The sequence below is a fragment of the Lineus longissimus genome, chromosome 18 (assembly GCF_910592395.1).
Source record: "Lineus longissimus chromosome 18, tnLinLong1.2, whole genome shotgun sequence".
Taxonomy (NCBI): Eukaryota; Metazoa; Nemertea; class Pilidiophora; order Heteronemertea; family Lineidae; genus Lineus; species Lineus longissimus.
The window spans coordinates 12,808,705-12,829,709 of NC_088325.1; the positions used below are offsets into that span (position 1 = coordinate 12,808,705).

General features: G+C 43.7%; 2 protein-coding genes across 3 annotated transcripts; both read right to left on the bottom strand.

Annotated features, from left to right (window-relative positions):
* Window positions 1–1,845: 1,845 nt before the first annotated feature.
* LOC135502073 (cilia- and flagella-associated protein 91-like) lies at window positions 1,846–10,249 on the bottom strand. The gene is made up of 16 exons (XM_064794587.1): window positions 10,104–10,249; window positions 9,817–9,893; window positions 9,502–9,659; window positions 9,184–9,273; window positions 8,763–9,001; window positions 8,406–8,583; window positions 8,041–8,223; window positions 7,615–7,772; window positions 7,255–7,394; window positions 6,844–7,032; window positions 6,488–6,634; window positions 5,862–6,083; window positions 5,421–5,569; window positions 5,136–5,227; window positions 4,458–4,949; window positions 1,846–3,405 (listed from the first exon to the last, which is right to left on the bottom strand). The coding sequence occupies exons 1-16, from the start codon at window positions 10,171–10,173 to the stop codon at window positions 2,786–2,788; spliced, it is 3,204 nt and encodes a 1,067-aa protein (XP_064650657.1). The 5' UTR covers window positions 10,174–10,249; the 3' UTR covers window positions 1,846–2,785.
* A 1,165-nt stretch (window positions 10,250–11,414) lies between these two features.
* On the bottom strand, window positions 11,415–21,001 carry LOC135502089 (uncharacterized). Of its 2 annotated transcripts, XM_064794633.1 has the most exons (11): window positions 20,899–21,001; window positions 19,969–20,140; window positions 19,306–19,466; window positions 18,555–18,723; window positions 17,859–18,025; window positions 17,207–17,363; window positions 16,688–16,875; window positions 16,147–16,524; window positions 15,713–15,964; window positions 12,961–13,036; window positions 11,415–12,525 (listed from the first exon to the last, which is right to left on the bottom strand). In XM_064794633.1, exons 1-11 carry the CDS (start codon window positions 20,945–20,947, stop codon window positions 12,027–12,029), a joined length of 2,268 nt encoding a protein of 755 aa, XP_064650703.1. In that variant the 5' UTR covers window positions 20,948–21,001; the 3' UTR covers window positions 11,415–12,026. The 2 variants fall into 2 exon arrangements, with proteins under 2 accessions (XP_064650703.1, XP_064650704.1); XM_064794634.1 differs by lacking the exons at window positions 17,859–18,025; window positions 18,555–18,723.
* Between the last annotated feature and the right edge of the window lie 4 nt (window positions 21,002–21,005).

Here is a 21,005-nt window from a genome sequence, read left to right on the forward strand (position 1 = left end):
ACTGAGGACAGTGATCCCAGTAATGATTTATGTCCTAGTCGTCCTATTTTATTCTAATAAAAAGATTCTTTACTGGCTTCTGGACCCGACTGTTCAAAAGCACAAAAGTCACGTTATCCTTAACGGTTACGTTAAGTATCCTTATGGACGTTATCTCTTTCAGTTAAACCCATTAACATTTTCACGCTAAGATTTAACGTTAAAGCTGACGTGGTTTTGAACATATCAGCCGTGGTTGTTATTTTGTCCTGTTGACAATGTTCAACATCATTTGACATTTCCTGGACAACCTCTCATCATCAAAGACAGCGTTTTTTGGGACAATGGGCCGACACGAGGTATGTTGCATTACATGTACTAGCATATACCCATGGAGCGGGCAAAGTTGAAATGTAATATACATTAGTTAAATGGGCACGATGATTGAACTACATTAAATTTCTAACGTTACTGAAGTTTTATTAAAGGTTAAACACGAAATGAACTGCATTTAGGGACTTATTGCTGCTATCTACATGCAACCCCCAATAGATTGATTGGAGTACGCTATTTTGCACAATGCATTGAGACCAGTGACAGCAGGTCCTGTTCCAAATAAGGGCCTCACATATTAGGCATATCACCTACCCACTCCCGTACCCAATGCCACTGTCGGACCAAAGCCAGGCGCATGGAGAGATGCAGAACGCAATTCAAACTGACAACATCAATCAGTAAAGAATAAATCAAAGAGCAAGCGCTGGCCACTGTACATATATTTTGTCCATCCTGGCATAACTGTTTATTGATACCCTGACTGCATGTTCCGGTAGGCCACCCTGCAGAATTTGCCTCATCACTCCGGTCAGTGTTTCTCGAATAGAACTAAAATAGAACAGGTTAATCATTAATCTCCCTGCTAATACCCTGCACCATGGACCAGGTTGTATAGCACTACATACGTGCTGGAAGCTAATATTGATGTGGCAGGGAGAATATGCGTGAAGTTTGTGTATGCTTTTGAGAATGAGCGGAGCTCTCCAGTCGACGTGCTCTCTGAAAAGTTGTTATTTATTCCAAAACCACGAAGATATTCGACGTATGACACCCTCAGTGACACTCTTACTTATGATCCACACCTACGAAGCCAAAAGTTGCAAGAATTCGACGCATTTCCGAGGCCCAATTTTGAAACAAAAATCGCCTCCTATTTAGCGGCCACAACGCGCATTATAGTATAGATATATAATGTTGAATCGCACTTGGTCTTTGCGGCCTCGGGGACGGCTATCCGCTCAGTCACCCAGATTTTCACCTCGGCGCCCAGAGGTAGGACCGATAGTTCCTGACTCTCTTGCGTTTACGTCACCGCTACCGAGCTCCACATCGTAGGTCAAGATGCCTCAGGAGGTTCTGGGGTAATGTGAAAAGTCGCTAAAAGTTGTTTCAAGACTCTTGATCAGTTGGCAATTAGTTCAATTCTTCCCTTTTTCAAAGACCATCCACGAGCTCTAAAACAAGTCTGCGGGACAATTTGTTCAAAGCAGGATGCTTCAGTTGGGGGGAAGTTTTGCTCATGCTCTGATGGATACTGTTGAAACCTTAAGTCAAGTGTATAAATGGGGTGACAATTTCCTTTTTGAAGTGCAGGGCCAAGTTGCTCAATTAGTGTTAGAGATAAACCCCAGCTTTAGCTCAACAGGGATTTTCTCCTTCAGTAAAATACATTTACAATAGTGTTAGGACTTATGAGCAATCAGGCTCTGGTTTCATATCAAGTGAGACATATGTTAACACTGTCTCAGGAGTGTACCGCAGGAGTGATGAGCGCTTTCGTTTCAGCAGGCAACAAAAATAAGAGTCAAGTTTCTTCAAAATTAAGTTACGCATTTATTTTTACAAATTTACAAATACATTATTGTACTATGATATTGTCCTTGTTTGGTGTGAGCACATGAAAGAAAGACTATGAAAACTCAACAACTGCAATATAAATAGTAGGAAAGGCATTTGTTTTCCTAATTAGATGCGAGATAGGACAGAGAATTTATCCCAAAGACAAGATTTAGATTTTTCTCTTTTTGCTTATTTTTACTCACACCATGTTTGCAGTGGTCAGAATGATATGCAGCATCGCAAAACAGTGTCGGCCTCCTTCACAAAATAGCCCTTGGAGAGAAAGGCCTGGACCTACAGCCCTACAACCCTTCAAGCAACAAACAATGTCAGCTTTATCTCGTTGTTATGCAGCAGGCGCAAGTTGGTCAAGGTGTCTCAGGTTTGTCCAAATATAAGTCACGACGAACACACCAAAAGCCAGGATATTTTCAGTTAACTCTATACAAAAATTATACACACACCTATTTACATGTGAATATGATAGATTTTTGTGGTTGTACCTATCGTGTACATACATGTATTCATTTACAATGTGTATGAAAAAAGATTGAACCTACATGGACGGAGTAAGTTGAAAACAAAAACCATTTTAAAATGTGGGCAGAGTTTACAGATAATATACAGGTAATATATTCACTTCGAAACAGAAAATTCTAATGTCAGAAAAGGAAGGACTAGACCTACCAGAAACACTAGAAACTGTACGAGTGGCAGGGTTGATACCAGCTAATACATTCAAATTCCCGTCAAATGTGAAGTACAATATGAGTAGAAATAGAAATAAATCGTATTTACATAACAAATAAATATCACAGTTCGTTTTGGATGCAATCCTGTTGGACGGACAGGTGCCTTTATTGGACGGATGACCAATTTTTATTCAAAGACCTAGCAAAATCAAGAATGCTTATTCTGGCTTGTCACTCTTCTGCGACTTGACTGACGCAGCAGACCCACGTCTGCTGCCGCTTTCATTTTTTGGGGACCCAGCCTCTTCCTGACGGGGACTCCCTTTCACAGACCTAGATGGACTTTCTTTAACAGATGCTGCCGACCCACGCCCTGATTGAGGTTTAGGTGACCCAGTGTCTTCATTTACAGATGCACTAGACCCAGGCCTAGAACCTTCCTTGGGAGTTTCAGAGTCTTTTTTAACGGAGGCAGCTGAGCTGCGTCGTGAGGCTGAATCTTTGGGAGAGGTCCTGCCCTCCTTCACGGAAGTAACAGAGCTTGGCCTCGAACCTTCCTTGGGAGTCACGGCAACCTTTTCAACAGATGCACTCGATACTGGACGGGAGCCTTTAGGAGTCTCACTGCCATCTTTAGACCCACGGCGCGACCCTGAATCTTTTGGTGTGGCAGGTTTATCTTTTTCAGAGGATGCTGATCCGCGTCGAGATCCAGATTCCTTAGGAGTTTCCACACCGTCTTTCCTGAGGGAAGACGATGAGCTTTTCCTGGAGGAGATCTTGGGAGTTTCTTGACGAGGGGACACCTTCACGGATGCTGCAGAGCTTTTCCTGGAGGCTGAAACAACAGGAAAATAAGTAAAGTTCAACCTTTTGCGGTCAGACGATGTGCAGCATGGTGGATAATGGTGCTGGGTTTACCGAAGATGGATGTCACAACAAGTGCAAAAAAATTGAAACAGAACACAGATATGGCCTTCCCGTTTCATTTTGGGGCCATATAGCTTTGTTTTATACCTCAGAACCCCTTACTATAGGAGGGCCTGATATTTTGTACTTGTCCCTTGTGTGACTTTATCCATTAAACACCCCTCCCAGAAGGGAAGCTTCGTGATTGAAAGTCATTTGGATCTTGTCCTACAATGAGATAAAGTACCAATATCCACTCAAGGAGACTGCTGGAAAGTGGCACCACCAGGCAATCAGAAACTTTTCAAACAAATGAAGACATGTTTCAGGGTTGGCGCGCCCGTTCGCATTTTCGCCACTTGCGAATGATGCACAAGAGTGGCGAATGTAAAACACTGTCTGGCTAAAAATATTGCTAATTCAATTTGAATTGCCATGATTTGGCGAGAGAGTAATAGTGTTGTGCGTAAATTGGCCAAAGTCTATCAAAAAGATCCACTTCCACACCAAATGCACCAAGGAACAATCGTTAGTCAGTCAAACTTTATCATATTTGCGGGCGGCCGCGCTATCACACGTGGTTGCCATCGTCTGCATTGTAGTTCTACCCATTGCCGCTAGTGATTTTGGTGGCGCTGCTGGTCACCTTAAGCATATATTATCGGCTAGTTTCCCGCTCGCTTCGTTGCCATGGAGTCTCCGGTCACGTGTTCCTCGAATCGTTCGTTGATTTGCTAGTCTCAGTACTGGCGGACTGCCATTCCCGCACATGTTATACTGTGGGCTGGGTCGTCCCCAAGATGGACAAAGGATCGGCAATGGCTAAAGGTGACAGCCACTTGGCTAAAAAGTGGCGAGGAGGAAAAAATTTACAGAGCCAACCCTGCTGTTTTGTATCCTTTGAGAGCTTGTTTTTTATTATTATATGAATGAAACTTGAAAATTGAGAGCTGTTGGATCAAGTATTCTTAGCAGACTGACCAGGTTTTGATCCGGCAGGAGAAGGCGCCTTTCCCTCCACGGAAAGGTCTAGTGTCGCCTCCTTTTGTGAGGTAGCAGAACTCTTCCTTGAAGCTGGCTTCTCACTATGGGTTGATGATTTTCTGGACGGCGCCTTTTCACTTCGGGCTGAGGATTGTCGGGAGCCTTTTCCGGACGGTGGACGGCTTGATGTGGATGGAGGACGCTCAGTTACAGATGCTGGGCGTTCAGTTACAGATGCAGCAGACACAGGTCTGGATCCGGCACTTTTTACAGATGCAGGCCGAGAGCTTGCCTCAGCCTGTTCTTGTTCCAATCTGGCTCCACCGAAAGATGCAGTCGTCTCCGTTGGTTGTTCAGAGAATGCTGGTGTGCCGGGAGATGAGCCTTGGTCCTCTAGCTCTGCCTTTGAAAATGACTTGATAATTCCTTCCCCGTCTTTGAAGATTTCGTTATGGGCTGCAAGGAGGTGTTTTCGCTGTTTCCTCTTAACTAAAAAGATTCAGAAGAAAATGATTACAGTTTATAATCAATCAACGATGGCATATCACAACAGCTTTACACAATCATTGAGCTTCTCTTTTTACCTCAACAAAGCTACATAAGTCTGTTTTTTCCTTTTGAATACCAACTATGATGCATAAATGGAAGTATGAAGTGTAGATGAAACCAACTCACTTGAATCTCGGACAGTCTCTTTCTGCGCTTCTGGCAGCAGGAAGGTATGGACAAGTTCAGCCACAATCTCTTCTGACTCCAGGTCAGTACGTCTGAAAATGAGAGCAAAGGACAAGAAAATATTTAATGTGTTTCACCTCAACACGAGATATCCGTTTTTGCCAGTTTGAGAAAGATGGGTTCAAAGTTAGGAATTTAACAGAAAAGCTGTAAAATAGAACTGAATATCCGACCCCATAGCATTGGTAGCCGACAAAAGATCAACTCCTCTAAATCAAGACTTACTTCTCTTCTATTTCATAAGCGACATCGTTGATCACCTCGGCCATATCTTGGACTTCTCGCCGCGCTTGGGTATCAGCGGTGTTTTCCAACGCACCCAGGATGACATCTTCGAGATATGTGTCAACTGTCATCTGGTGGACCTTTGCGACCTGAAAACGGAACATTTGAATCATTTTAGACCTCTGACTTGAGACATTCCCCAACTACGTTCAAGGTGTACAATCTTGGATCAAAATGACCAGAATCCTTTAACAAAGTGAAATAGGGCCAGAAAAATAAGGAAAGCAAACCAAATTTTAAGGGGCATGAAAAAATAGAGCAATAAAACAATTTAAGTGCTGAAATGTTAAAACCACATCTTTGAAAATAGTTGCAATTCAGTGCAAAAACCTCCCTCCCTGATCACTCGGACTGATGACGGACACTCGTAGGAAAACTTACCTGTTTGAAAATCTCATCTTCCTCCCTACGCCTCCTCTCCTCCACCTGGCGGCGCCCAGATTCCTCGGCCTCGCGTATCCTGCGCTGACGCTCTGCCAACATGGCGAACGCGTGAATACGACGCTCCTCCTGGAGGCGGATGAGCTCTTTACTGAGGAAGTCCAGCATGTCGCCGACACTGTTGCCTTCCATTTGGCTGAGGGACTCGTCGATGAAGGATTCCTGAAACAGAAAGGATGTTACTGTCAGAAATCTCCTATCAAAAATGATGATTTTACGGCCAAGTGTCAATTCAAACGCTGTGTGGTAGAAGGAGAAACGAGATCTGAGCCCGGCATGGAGACCAATATAGAGAGTCATTAGGTATGTGATATGACTGATCAAACCCATGACCACAGATCTGTTGAAGTTAACTTGAAACATTGGCTTCATCCGCCGGGATGTTCTTACAATACATATCTCAATTCAACCACCTTTTCAATCCATTTTAAACTGGTAACCTTCGTTGAAAGGATAACAAGGAAATGGAAATCACACATTTTGCTCCCCAAAACACCCCGATTTTTGGTATGGCTGGAAGCAAAAATAAAGGTTTGCCGGTAGCCCAGGCACCACAGTCTTCTCACCTTATGTTCATGAAGCCTCCTCTGTCTCTGCAGAGCCAGTGTGCCCTGCTTCTCTTGCTTCTTGATGGCCTGCTCTGCCTCTTGGAGGGCATGGGTGCTACGGAGCTCACGGATCAGCTCCATACGCTTCTCCTTGCCTTCGAACATCTGAAATTACATGTGTCACAGGTTGGACTTAGACAATGTTTGAAACAAAACAATTGATCATGCTTTCAAACAGGCACAACTGCAGGAGAAAGGCAATGCCTTATAAACACATGTAGTCCTGTAGGGTATGGACCTAACACTTTCATAATTAGTAGAAACTACCGTCAAATAGCGCCGCATAAAATGAAATTCCCTAGTCTTTCACCTACCATGTTCTGGATGGCTCTTCCCCTAATGACCTGTTGCAAGAAGATAACAGCCAGTTCACTCTCTTCTTCATCATGCGATGGCACCTCGACAGCCGGGGTAGGAGGGCGTGGGATCGGCTTCTCGATCTTCTGGAGGAAGCGCAGTGGTTTGGGCACCTCTTCACCAGCATCTTGGGCCTCCTTGATCACCTAGAGAGAAGAGAGGCGACAATGTAGTATTTGTGTGATGGTACTTTGATGGCCGGGGCAGGGCGTCACGGGACTTGAGTCACAATTTTCTGAACTTGCATGTGTACATACAAAAATTTTCCGTCAAAGATAATTTGTGAAACCTACTAACACGACCATTTGCTGGAGTGTAAAACCTCTCAATCGGCACTTTCTTATGAAAACAGGGATTTATTGACATACCTGGTGGAGCTCTTTGAGTTCCTGTTCTTGTCTATACTTCCTCTTCACGAAACCGGACTTGGTGACCGTCTTGGGCTTGGGCGCCTTCACTCTGGGATTGACAACATAATCAGGTAGGGACTGTTCCAATTCAAGCAAACCTGCAAACAATGACAAACATTTGTAATACACCTTTAACCTTTTAGAAACATTTTCTCTTAATACAAAAACAAATACTGAAAGTGATTAAAACAGGCTTGATAAAAGAGCGCCAACCGTTATTCCAGGGATATCTGTTGTGGTACGGATGTTTTGATGGGACTGAGGGAGCCCTCGTTTTTTTTAATCGGTGCTAATAACGAACCAACTGGCAAAACATACCTTGGTAAGTTGAGAGGTAACGACTCTTCACAACGTACTGCTCAGACCCACGGTCAAGAAAGACACCGATCCTCGTCATGGGGGCATACGCCTGGGAACCATAATCAGAATAATCATGGACGACATCACGTCTCTCAAGCTTGCCCTCAACTTCTTGTCTAGAAATGGAAAACAGGAATAATACATTAGGCTTGTAATGAAATAGAGTGGAACATCCCTTAGCAGACACCTCTCTATGAGGGGCAACCTCTGTATTAAAGACACAGTTTTGGTCTCAAATTTATTGTTTCCATTCAATTTGACTTCTCTCATCAGAAGAACGCATTACCAGTAACTTTGGGATCCAAATTTTGCATGACTTGCTGTAAAATTTCACGGAGAAAAGAACTCACGCAACGACGATATCCTGATTTGGTAATATCTTACCTTTTCTTTGTGAGTTTCCTGATTGACTTGATGTGTTCGTTCCTGATGTGACGAATCTTACTCTCCTTCTCCTCCTGTTTCTTGGACCACAAGCGATCGAGCCGTTTGATGTTCAACTCCTGGTGGTTCTCCTCTCGTTGCTTCAACAGCTTTTTCAGCACTTCGAGACGCGCCTCCTGGAGCCTTAAAGAAAGCAAAGAAAGTGCTTACTGAAAACCATGACTTTTTCACGAGCTTTAACATTTTTCAAAGTCTGTCGACACGAATTTTAAAAAGAGCCACAGGTGGAGCCGATTGCACAAAATCACATAAACCAAGACTTGATAAGGAATAGTCCTCACTTTCTCTTGATCTACAAGACTTACTTTTCGATTTCTTGTTCCCTCAACGCCCACTCGCGCCTCTCCATCTCGTCCATCATTTTACGCCTCTTCTCAAGCTGACTGGTGTCGTTGAGGGGAGGGAGAGTCGCTTCCCAGGCTCTCTTGGCACGGGCACGCTCGATCATCTCAACTTCTGCTAGCCCCGCTGGCAAACCTCGACCTGAATGGATGAAACATTGAAATGATTATTTCAAAACTGTATACTGGATGGGATTAAGACAGAAAGTAATGAAAGATTTCCCTCACATTTTGCTCTTGACCTCACTTACTGAGGCATTACAGCATATCGAAGTAAAAGTAAAACTTGTCACCCTAAACAAGAAAAGGCATTTCACATACCAAATGAGAGTGTGGCCAGAGTCAGAAGTTCAGGCTGCTCTCCAGGCCGAACCACATACTCTGGCGTGTAGGGGTCTGTCTGGGCCTCACTGTCTCTGTAGTCTGTTTGAATCTCCACGGTCCTGGTGAGCGGGGTCGGTGGCCTCTCTAGCAGCTGGTCCGGGCCCGACAAGGGGTCTTGACGTGCCGTGGCGAGGAGGACTTCTGGTGGAACTTGCTGGAGGAATGGAATGATCGGCCTGAAGGGAAAAGGAAGATGTTTTAAATAACTTTCAAGCATGTGACGTGATTACAAGATTGCAAATCAGAGAGGATGATTTTTTCATAATTGAGGCAGGAATTGCCTCCACTAGAAGAAATGCGTTGTGACACTGGGCAAGTCGGTTTACATTATAAACACACAACATAATAAGATAATTACCTCCTGAAGTACTTGTAGCGATTGACACCAGAGACCTGAGGATTGTCATATCTTACACCAGGAACCTGCACTGATGGATCGTAATTGAACCTGAAAAAAATTACCGATATTTATGTCAAACTACAAACAAAAACTGCTACCGGTCTACTTTTTTTTGCACTCACTGTCCTTAATAGAAAGGCGTCCTGATTACAGAGGTCAAAGAACTGAGTGGAATGGATCAATTTGGGCCCAAAATCAGTGTACAAAATTGGATAGAAATGAACTCCTGCAAACAGAGTGTCCGCTATTAAGTGAGGTTTGCTTTTCCCAACCTACTTTGTGTATCTGACAAGCGCTTCCCGCTGCTGATCCTGGTACCCCCGCCATTGTCTGTTTATGAACCTGGGGACAGGGTCGGTGACATCGAGGCGCATCTGAAACCTCGGATGATGGCGGAGCTCGCTGAACATCGTCTTGAAAATGGGTACTCGTTTCTGAAAAATGAGTTTAACGTGGAGAAGACTTATGATATGGTCACAAAAGGGCATTACTGAAAAATTGCCATCCCCAACAGACAGAGTCAGATGAAGTGATTTTGACACGAGGGAGGAAGCTAATCAAGAGAGTTGACACCCGACTGTGAATACTTACGACCCTGTCCGTGCTTGTGTGCGCCTTGAAAGTCGCCCTGGCATGATCTCGTTCACTTGATAATACATAGTGGTTATCTGAATGTGAAGAAGTGTAATATTAATAAACGATCAAATTCAAATCCATGACCCATACTTTAAATATTCACCCAACATATCATCTGTACAGTATGCATGCAGCATAGGCCTAGGCCTAACTAACTGCACTGTGACTGTCCTCGAATATTTTGTAATGTAGGCCTATTTCCCTACAAAAACCACTACATTCTCGACTTGAAAAATACCCACCATAAAGGTAATCATGTCTCCTTTCGGGGTTAAGAACTGGCTTTCGTATAGTCTGTGTTTGCGTGGCCATTATGGGGCTTTTATGTAGTTTTTTAGACTATTTTTATTGAAAAATTCGTGGCCCGTACATCAACAAGACCAACATGGCCGGCCATACAACTTATCGTTGCCATAGCAATCACGCGAGATCAGCGAGTTTTTCCTAGTGTCCTCTTTCGGAAAATAGTAAAACTACAATGTCGACATTTCGGCGGGAAATTAAAATATATATTTTAAAGACTTAAGAGTTCCTGGCGCTCCAACGGAAGACATTGTCCTGAGGATACCCTGAGTGCACGAGCCACTGCATGCCAGTGATTGATGCAATGATGATTCGAAAGAATGTATACTGTGCACGGTGGCCAGCCGGGCTGTGCTTTATAGGCCTAAAGCCCACACGTGACATCGGTCTCGGCAGTGCATCATCATCATCATCATCATCCTTGCCGATCTACCGTCGTTGTAAAAGGAGGAGTTAAGGACTGATATTCATCGCCGATAAGTCGGCGTGCATCATCATCATACATCTACATGAGTGGCCCTATTGGGTCTTCGCCTTTCCCCGGTGGGTAATTCTATTAACGTGTTCGTGCCCACCAACACGGGTTGATAGACGTGCATGGTGTACGAGGCCGGGGTTTGAGGTGAGTAGCATACAGAGCATCCTGAAGAATTCACTAGGATTAATGTTGGCTTCTCCGGCGCTGCACACAAACCTGATTTCCTCAGGATGCATACCTATACAGTGTAGGGTAGGCCTATGCATCCTGAGGATGGCATAGGCCTACAGTGTAGGCCTAGAGTATAGAGTCTTATTCTTCATTAATCTCCACAATGTTCCATGAAGTAGGCCTAGGCCTGACATTGCTCAGCTTCCAGACGAGGTGCGTCGCGATCAGATCAAATTTGGATGAGGTGCATGGTAGGCCTAAGGCCCTAAACGGAGGCGCGCGATATAGGCCCTACAGAAAAATGACGCGTAGGCTATCTCTTTAACAGTGGTAGGCCTATGGGCGGAGGTTATACGGAGGCAATACCGCTGGAAGTTCAGTATATGACCTCACTCTCACTCGGTCACTCCGGCCACCCCCACCCCCGGGCCTACGTCATATGTGATATATCGAGGCCCAGTGGCCACAGCTTTTGATATATCTCAGTGGATGTAGGCCTCGTCAGCTGTCGGCCCGAAATACTACGATCATGATGACGGAGTGCATAAGAGACGAGTCTAATACGGTATAAATATGATTTATTCTTGATGTTTGTATAAATGTCTTTTTGTACAATATTTAAATTACGACTTATTCTTGATTTACAATTGTATTTTTGTACAATATTTGACATGTTGGCTATATTTTGGAATTAGTTTTTTTAAACAAATATATCGGATACCGGTATGGTATATATCGAATTTGTTTACCAGTCAGTATAGGGAAATGTGCAGCCTAAACCCCTCTCATGAAGTGAATGAAATGAGAGATGTCAAAACCAACATGCTTATACTTGTAATGACAATTTGGACGTGAGGGAAGACTGCATGTCGAATATAGGCCTTGGAGTAGCATAGGCCTATAGGAAGGTGGGGGCATACTGACAAAAGGTTTGCCTTCATTCTCAGCCGTGAGCTGAGGTTCATTGGCCTTGACTCGGAGAGTTGGGAGATATACACTGCGATGTTTAGTAAGTATTCCACAGAGATTCTCTTTGGTACATGCCGACTTACCGGCGATGAAGATCAATCCTACAGTCTCCTCCTTTCAATACGCACAACGACGGTAGATCGTCATGCTTTGGTATCGAGCTGTCTAAAAGTTTGTCCACACTCACTAATCAGTGGATGGCGACATAGCCAACCTATAGTCTTACTTAGTGTCTGAAGAGATTCTAGATAGGTCTCAACTGTTCCGGGCTGAGCTCCCTGAAATCCAGATACTCCTGATGGTTTACGGGATCCAGATGTGCATATGGTGACTCTTCACTATGAGGCGGATCGTCATTCGAGAGACTCTGAGTCTCTCTTGGGCCTCCGTGGGCCTGGTTTGAACCGCTCTCGGCCGCGCTCTCGGTCGTGTTGTTGGGACCGACGCTTCGCACGTCGTCATACGGAGCTTCGGGCACTGGATCCTGGAGATGACTCTGGTTCACCCCGGATTCATCTTGCCCAAACTCCCGCACATTTGCGTATGGAGAAGTGGCGTCTTGGTCGGTCATCGGAGAACTACCATCAAGGATGAATGCATCATTGACGTACTCCGTCCCGACGTTGGCGTAAGCTGAATCATTCTCAATTCCTGAGAATTCCACTCTTTTGTCGTCGTAACCTCCTGTGTCATTTGCAGGTCGAAGATTCCGTCTCTTCCCGAATCGCACCAGTCCAAGCTTCCTATAGGCAAGTAAAAGTTAATTAGAATCTTATAAGTATATGTCGTAGGCGTATGGTTGTCCATGGCTGTGCTGGTTGTCCAACACGTACATGTTTATATACTTGTGGCTCCAGCATATATCCTCGTGTATATTTTCGCCATTATTATAATCTTTATAATGAGAAGATAAAATAAGTTAAACACACCCCGGGAAGAATTTTCGCGCCCGACCCAAGTAGTGGAGTGGCGAAATGTAATTGGCATACTTTTCACAGGACCGAGTCCCTTGATGAAAATGAGCAACATGAAAGAGCACGTCAGTGACTCTTTTTTCAAAAACTATGATTGTAAAATGTAACAAACATATCTTGGATTAGTTCCTATTTTCATGGATATTATAGTCTAGTTTTTTAGGTCATATTTTGTTTTAACATGACTAATAAATCGAAGCTTACCACAGAGCAACACCCAAAATGAGAGCTATTGCCACCACCAGGATTGCTCCAACTAGCCCGCCGACGACACCATCAACTGCAACGAAAACACCCAAAAAATGAAGTAGGTCTAGGACTGTATAGATATGTAGGTAGGACTGTATAGATACTGTAGTTTCATGAAAATAACACCACTTCGGGATATTCAAGGCCCGGCCTCTTCTCTTGAGTCTATTCACCAGAGGTAACCAATGAGTGACTTCGCTGGCCCTTGTGATGGCTCAGCCGAGCTGTCACGGTTACGCTAAACCCCACTTATTACCGCAGCCCTATTGATTCGAAGTGTTGTGGGCCTACTGGTCGATGAGTGCGCATGTGGAATGACGTAAATGGTAAGGCCACTCGCCGACCGTTTATACAGGTTGTCTCATAAAACTGAAGCACCTTTTAGATTGATCCAAATCCCCCAAAACAAAAAAGTCCTTATTGAAACTCTGAAGAAAAATCTACGAATGCTTGCATTAGTAAAGCAAAGTAAAATTCCGAAGAAAAATTCCGAAGAAAACGAGGAGCTCATCCTCTGTTTTTCTACAACCCTCTGTTTTGATTTAGACTCCCTAGGCCTACGTGGGAGAAAACAGAATCGAAGTTTCTAGGATTTGTGGTTTTCTTGAGTAATTCTAGGGCCTCTTAGGCCTATAAATGAAGCCCCACTGAGGGTACCCACATTGCAGACAACCTGTGCGACAATGGATGCTGTAGAGCTGCTGAGAAAACGACGCCGGCGCTACACCGTGACAGAAAAACTTGCCTACCTGAGAGACCAGAAGGAGGCACTGGTGAACGGTACGGTGCGCAGTATGAGAGAGTTCGCCGCCCACTATAACATCCCCTGGGAGACGTTTAGAAGGTGGAATCTCGAGGACCTCGAGCAGAAGCAAGAACAAGGGCATGGCCGGAAGAAGACGGTGATGGAGCCCCGTGATCCGTTATGGCCACAGGTTGAGGACCAGCTTTACCAATGGCTGCAGCAGATGAGAGAGCGTCGCCTCGCAGTCTCCGTTTTCGACATTCAAGATAAGGCGTTGGTAGTGTGGCAAAGCTGGTGGAATGAGTTAGCCCAAGATGTCAGAGAAGGGATTCAGCATTGTCGCCCTCAGCTATGGGATTTCAACGCATCCATAGGCTGGGTGGAGTGCTTGATGAAAAGACGCCACGTGTCCCTACGGAAGGTGACTAAGAATACAACCACCGTCCCCGCTGATGCTGCTGCAAGGATCCAGACCTTCCGAGATGTGGTTACTGGGAGCATCGATCGTCTTGATATACAGATGCGGTTCTTCTTTAACATGGACCAAACCTTTGTCCTGTTTAATATGAGAACCATGTACACGGCCAACACCACGGGGGAGAAGGCCATAGACGTCCGATCATCCAGGTCCAATACCAAGCTTGGATACACCGTCACCCTCTGCATCGCAGCCTCTGGAGCAAAGTTGCCGGCGCACATCGTTCTTTTTTATTCCTTCACTGACCACTTCGGACAAGACTGTACATTCAGAGGGATGTTCGGTTTTGTCTCCAGATATGTGACGGACAACTTCTCATTCTTACCAATTTCGCACTGCAAAGTATCTTTGAAAGCCCGAAGGGATGATAAGACCCGAAGACATGCTCCATTACCTCCCTGAGCAGTGCCTCACTTTGAAAGGGCAGGTCAGTCCCTAAAACCAGCAGAAGCCAATATGTCAGTTGGGACTTTTTTCATGGACACCCTGGACACTATCAGCCATTAGCACTGAGACACCCTTTACACTACCAATGACGATTAGTTGAAAATGTTCTGGGACACTCAGTACAATGGCCGAAGGCCCGATCCCATTATCCCATTCATAGGAGACCTACGAATCGGTTTCAACAACCCAAACAATAAGGATTGGACTCGAAACTGAAGTATATTGGATATGAGGCCTGGACAACCCTCTCTGGAATCCCAGCCAATGATCGGCCTTCTCAACAGCTCTGTTCGCCACCCTATGCGTCAGGGGCGGCGACACCGGCTGTTAATGAAGTGGTGTTATTTTCATGAAACTACAGTATGTTTTCTTGGTTGGTTCTATGCGTAACAGTTGTACGGGTCTTTTTGGACAATCTGACCCTTACCTCCAACTCACCTTCCCATACAACTGGGACACATAGAACTCAGGATACATTAGGTGAGGTCACAGCCAGTGTTACACCCAGTGTTGGGGATCAGTGTTAGGGGTTACACCTAATCCGACCACTCTAATCCTGGGGTCAGTTTGGTGTTAGGTGTTGGATGTTCCGTGTTGGGTGTCAGACATGGTGTTGTTGTTGAGGTGCTGAGTGTCACACCAACTATAGTTGTCAACTCTGACTACAGATGGCAGCCTGTCGCTCGTTCGGAACTTACTGCTGCCGATCGTTCATGTCTTGGACCTCTTTCTTGTTGCATATTCGCCACAAATTGAACATTTGGGATGAAAAACATCTTGAGTGTGTGAATGACAACATAGGCAAAGATGGCTACCACTGATCTGAAGTTGTGACCGATCTCACCACTTAAGATAATATCTTCATCTATGGGTAATGACATCAGCTAATAAAATTGACCACTGGCACTGGTCATCACACGTGACAACACAACACACCAGGCCTATAGGATGAGTACAATTAGCCTCCATACTGACCGATTACGTGCACTTCATGTACCAGCTAGAAGCGAAGCAAGATTCATTAGTGAGCATGTCACCTGACGCAGACGTGGTTGAATCTGTTTGATCGGTTGTCATGGAAACTGGTGTGGTGATTGGTTCTGTGACTTCACCTTTTGTAGAGCCTCCAGTCGCGGTATTGGATACCAATGCAGTGGTCGTGTCGGTAGGGTTACCTTGAGAAGTGACGCTTGTGGTCGATGTTGTTGATGTTGTTGATGTTGATGATGTTGTCGTTGGTGTTGTCGTTAGGTTGTAGCAGTTTAAAGACACAGCTATGCTAGCAGGGACTGAAATTGAAACGACCACAAATATCAATCAATAATATATTAAAATCTCATCCTGAGATCAGGCTTTTTTACTCCTATCGACAGGCGGAGTATATCGAAAACCACTGGTTATGCCAGGGTGGTGTGTCTATTCAATCAGGCTAGTCGTTCTTATTCTTGGGATGACGTTTTGCATCTCATACCTCTTATTTCAAGTCGGAACTTTCCGCTTCCTGCAGCACCATTCGACTTGAATTCCATCGTCATTGATTTGGTATTTGTTGTATAAGGTCCAGGGTTCGAATCATCCCCATAGAGTTGGAGATTGTAGAAGGTACTACTCGTTGTCTGGGTATCAATGCCTTGTAATGACAGTGTTTCGCTATGGTTTTCCTTGAACCTCTTGTAGTGGATATATATTGACAACTCTATGATGGTATTCGAGGTCATAGTGCACAAATGATGTGTCTGCGCCTCGTAGTTGAAGAGTTGAGGGAATCCTTGGCTGTGAAGGAAGAATCTTCCAAAAGATTTCGATGCGTTTGGTGTGTAGAGTGTTGAACTGATGCCATACGCAGGAACTGAAGAGGAAGAAAAACATTAAGGTTGATCATTCACTGGAGACGAGAAAGACGTCGGTAACTAATTATTGCAACGTAAATTTGCTATACTAGGTATTCGCAGCAGATATAAAACGGATGTAAGATTTTTACGTCACGTAAAAGAACACCACGTTCGCCTTACATTTATCCGGGCTGCAAACAACGCCTGCCGTGTCCTTTGTCTGGCATGCTTTGACGCCACCTCCCCAACCGTATGGTATTGGACACCTCTCTATGCTCCATTCGTCTCCCTTACACCCGGGGTTCTTCAGGTGTATTGAACCATTGCCTTGGCCGAACTCCGCTGGCTCTGTCACACGGATGGCATCACTGAATGTATAAAAATCTCTATCATACTGGAATTTATCAATAGTGTTCATGAGATCAGAGTAGCGAGCTTCGGGAAATCAAAGAATCGCCCCCATGCCATAACGAAACCGTATCAATTTTACGAATGAGGTAACTTAATCTGTGACGCGACCTTACGGGAAATCGATAACGATACGGAGGATTTTTTGATTTCCCAAGAGTCCCTATTATTTCCTGACCAAAACAAATTGAGAAACAGAGAGTGTCCAAGATATTACCGGATCACTAATGAAATCATTGGGTATGTGCTCCTCATGTATGTATTAAAGATTGTAGATCAAAATCTACTCACACAGAACCAAGCTGTCGGCACACAACCCTGGCGCTCGCAAGCTTCCATTCTCCATCCCTATCACAAATGACGCCCCATTTACCGTACTTCAAGAGCTCTACACCTCCTGCTGATGTATTACCACCGGCCAGGCGGATGTCGAAAGGTTGCTGGGTCTCTGTAGTATTGAAAAGGACATATGTTGACGTGTTTTAGCTTAAAACAATATATTTAAGATAACGTCAAAGGAAGATGAGAACGAAATTGTATTTTCGGGAAAAGCATCTTTTTCTCTTGTACTGTAATTTCTCCCTAAGATTAACAGTCCGGAATATGGCCACCAAGAATATTTTTTACCAGTAATGCCTACTGATCGTAATTTCCATTCAGTAGACCCCCTATGATATCACGTGGCGTGGTTAGGTGTTTGGTCAGTTCTGAATGTGTTTCAAATGTGATGTCATCCCATAGGCCTTGAGTTATGCGTGGGAATGAGCACGGAAATTGATGATGCATGGGGTATGTGTGGCCCCTCCTACATGAATAGATAACAAGCCTGCTGTATGGACTGTTAATCTTAGGAAAGAAATTACAATATATGAGAAGCAAATTCGTCGGGAGTGGCAACAACCAACTGAGTGTAAACATTTAAGCATTTTAAATATGAACTTACCACTGTCAAGGATGCATTCGACTTGAGTGTAGGTCGTCTTGTCGGTGCATGATGATGTTGGAATCACACTGCATCCACTCAGTGTCTGTTCTGTCCCTGTACACTTGAGCTCTCCATCGGCAACATTAGGGAGGCTACCACTCATGCCAGTGGTAGCTTGGACTCCGCTGAAAATATGCACGATTTACAAGAAGAGCGGACATTTTGTTGTTGCTGTCACTTGCTGCTGTGACTAATGAGGTATAGGAGAAATAACTGTAAATGTGGTAAGTAAATACCCTAGTGCGATGCGTGTAAATGATTGGCTTTGATGAGTGAAACTGAAAATTTGTTTGAAGCCCTCAATGTTTTCCCTTGTGCTCCTCAAGCCTCAATTAATTTATTCCTCAGTGTCCACCGAGGAGAGGATATTACCCGGGCTAGAGTAATGTATTGTTGTAAACTAATTGTCTTCCGAAGAATAAAACATTATTTAACTGAATAAATTTCACCCCGGATGCAATCCATCCGAGCATCAGAGTCTCGTATACATGACCCTGATAAAAAGATATGCCTATCAAGAACTCAATATCAAATTCTATCCGCCGTCAATATTCTTTAGAGATGTGTTGTTCAACGCAGATGTTCTTTTGCTGTCCTCGTGCTGGTGTGGACGTTACCTATCCAAGGCAATGCCACACGTCAGTCTGGACTCACCTGTATCCAAGCTGCCTACAGACAACCTCAGAATCCTCTTTACTCCAAAGGTCGTGACATTGTGCATACCACAGTTGCTTTGCATTCCCTTGAAACGCCTGCCGTACCTCGACTATACCATTATGAGCAGCTGAACCGTTCAGACGGACATCAAATAGGCCATTAAAGGCTGGCAGAAAAATAAGGTTCATGTAAGTCGTTCAATATTCCCGACTTATTTTTTCGCACGACGAGACAACATTTGATTACAGGATTTTACTAAATTAATCACATCTTTTTTTGCAAGGGGAGCAGAACGACCGAAGTATTTGACAATCGATATAATTTCGTTTCGATAGCATTGGCCTAGCCAGGATATCAATTGAGGGGATCGTTTTCCCCCAAAAATACGAAGGACCGTTAACGTTACATTTTGACACCCTGAAGGATTTTCTCGGTTAATTTTAACTGGTTATCCCAAAACGGGAGATGCGTCGCATCCCTGCCTTTCCTCTGACTACTCATTTAGTTTTCCCGACGATCGGAAATTTGACACGAAGTATTCTGGTTATTTGATGGTCCGCATAATATATCGTTGTGCAACATTTTCATGAAATTACTCCGGACATTATGAAAACTTTACATGCTTGAGTGCCATTTAACATCTTCACTCTCAGCTCATGTTTGACTTGGTCAGTAGTACCCTTTTTAAAGCAATTACTCGGTAAGTAGATAACATAGTATAGGCCTACTTATAGTTCTGTTCGTTTACCTGGATTCCGTAAGCAGATGACACTGACAGGTAGGTTGCTTTGGTAGGATCCTGAGAGGCTGTAACTGCAGTCGGCGAGGTTTGTCTCTGTCCCCGAACAGCGGACGTCAAAGATAATAGGGGGAATTACATCACTATCTTTACCAGTGGAGGTCGCATTTCTGTATGCAGAGATGTTTATAAATTCCAGAGTACTAGTATAACATCGTAAAAACTTATCGACAGAGCGCTAAACTAATAAAAACATATATATATATATATACAGTAATGATTTTGCGAAAAGAAAATTTGTATAAATTTCGTTTCTAGACATGGGATAGAAGTAATCTTAATTCTCAATGATAATTGGACATTTAAAATTTTTTTAGTGCCTTTATTGGAGTACTATTATTTCACTTGGTCTGTAAAATCTCTGTTTTGTTTTAAGATAAGAAAATACGCCATGCGAATGCTGTTCTATACTTAATCATACTGTTGGAATAGTCTACGTTGTACACCTTTCTCTTTTCTAGCAGGCCTACAGTGTTACTCTGTCCTAAAAACGGATATGGGATGCTATTCTATACACATTTCTTCTTCTCCAAATTTGCAAACTTCAGCATGTGGGCAAAAGTTTTATGCTGCACACACGATTGGGTCATTTTATCAAAAACAAGCACTCACAGAAATCCCATCTGCCGACAGGTAACATTCGCCTCCTCTATCCCCCATGAGCTGTCCCAACATATCATCATACTTAAGCCAGAGCCTACTGGTGATCCGTTGACGCGAACTCTGACCGTTCCGCTGGTTGCACCTGAGCCGGCAAAATATACAACCACTATGTCTTTGCTACCTGGAACAAAAATAAACCAGTCGCATGCCCCGGTTAGATAAGGAAGTCCCAAATGCACTCACAGAAATAACAATACCATATCCTGGGTTTATTGATGATCCATTGACGCCAACTTTGACAACTCCATGCACTGGTAGCATCCGGATGGCAAAAGTGTACAACCACTATCTCATTGCAATCTAGTGAAGCAAATAACAAATTTCTCCCAGGTTTGATGCAAAAACGCAGATTCTTTTCGAGTGCAATAGTAAGTGATGCAAATCGAACCACATTCATCAATATGAAGTTCATCTTGTACTTGACCTTCATGAATATGATGGAAGAACATGAATAGAATGAATGCCCAGTGTTCGACATACAACCGTAGTATTTGAAATGGAACTGTAGTACATGTATTTATTTGCAATAGAACTGTGATTTTCGCAATACATGTAAAGTGTAAAATTTGAAATGGGGAACTGTAATATTGACAATAAAATTGTGAAATTCGAAATGAAACTGTAAAATTAGAAATGAAACTGTAGTATTCACAATAAAAGGTGATATTCGAAATGAAACTGTAAAAAAAATGAAATCATACTATATCGACCGAAATGAAACTATGATATTCGAAATAAAAGTGTTTTTGAAATGAAGCAGTAATATTCGAACTGAAACCTTCATATTCAGAATGAAATTTCAAATTCAAATTTTGAATGGTGAGCTTATACTTCCTGTTTACTATCCTAGATTGAACCACGTGACGTAACATGACGTACCTACGAACTTGAAGAGTAAGAGTACGAACAGCGGGAGAAGTCTGCCCATCGTGACTAAAATCCAACTTTGGCTTGTCAAACTTTCTCCAAGAACCTACGTTCTCCCT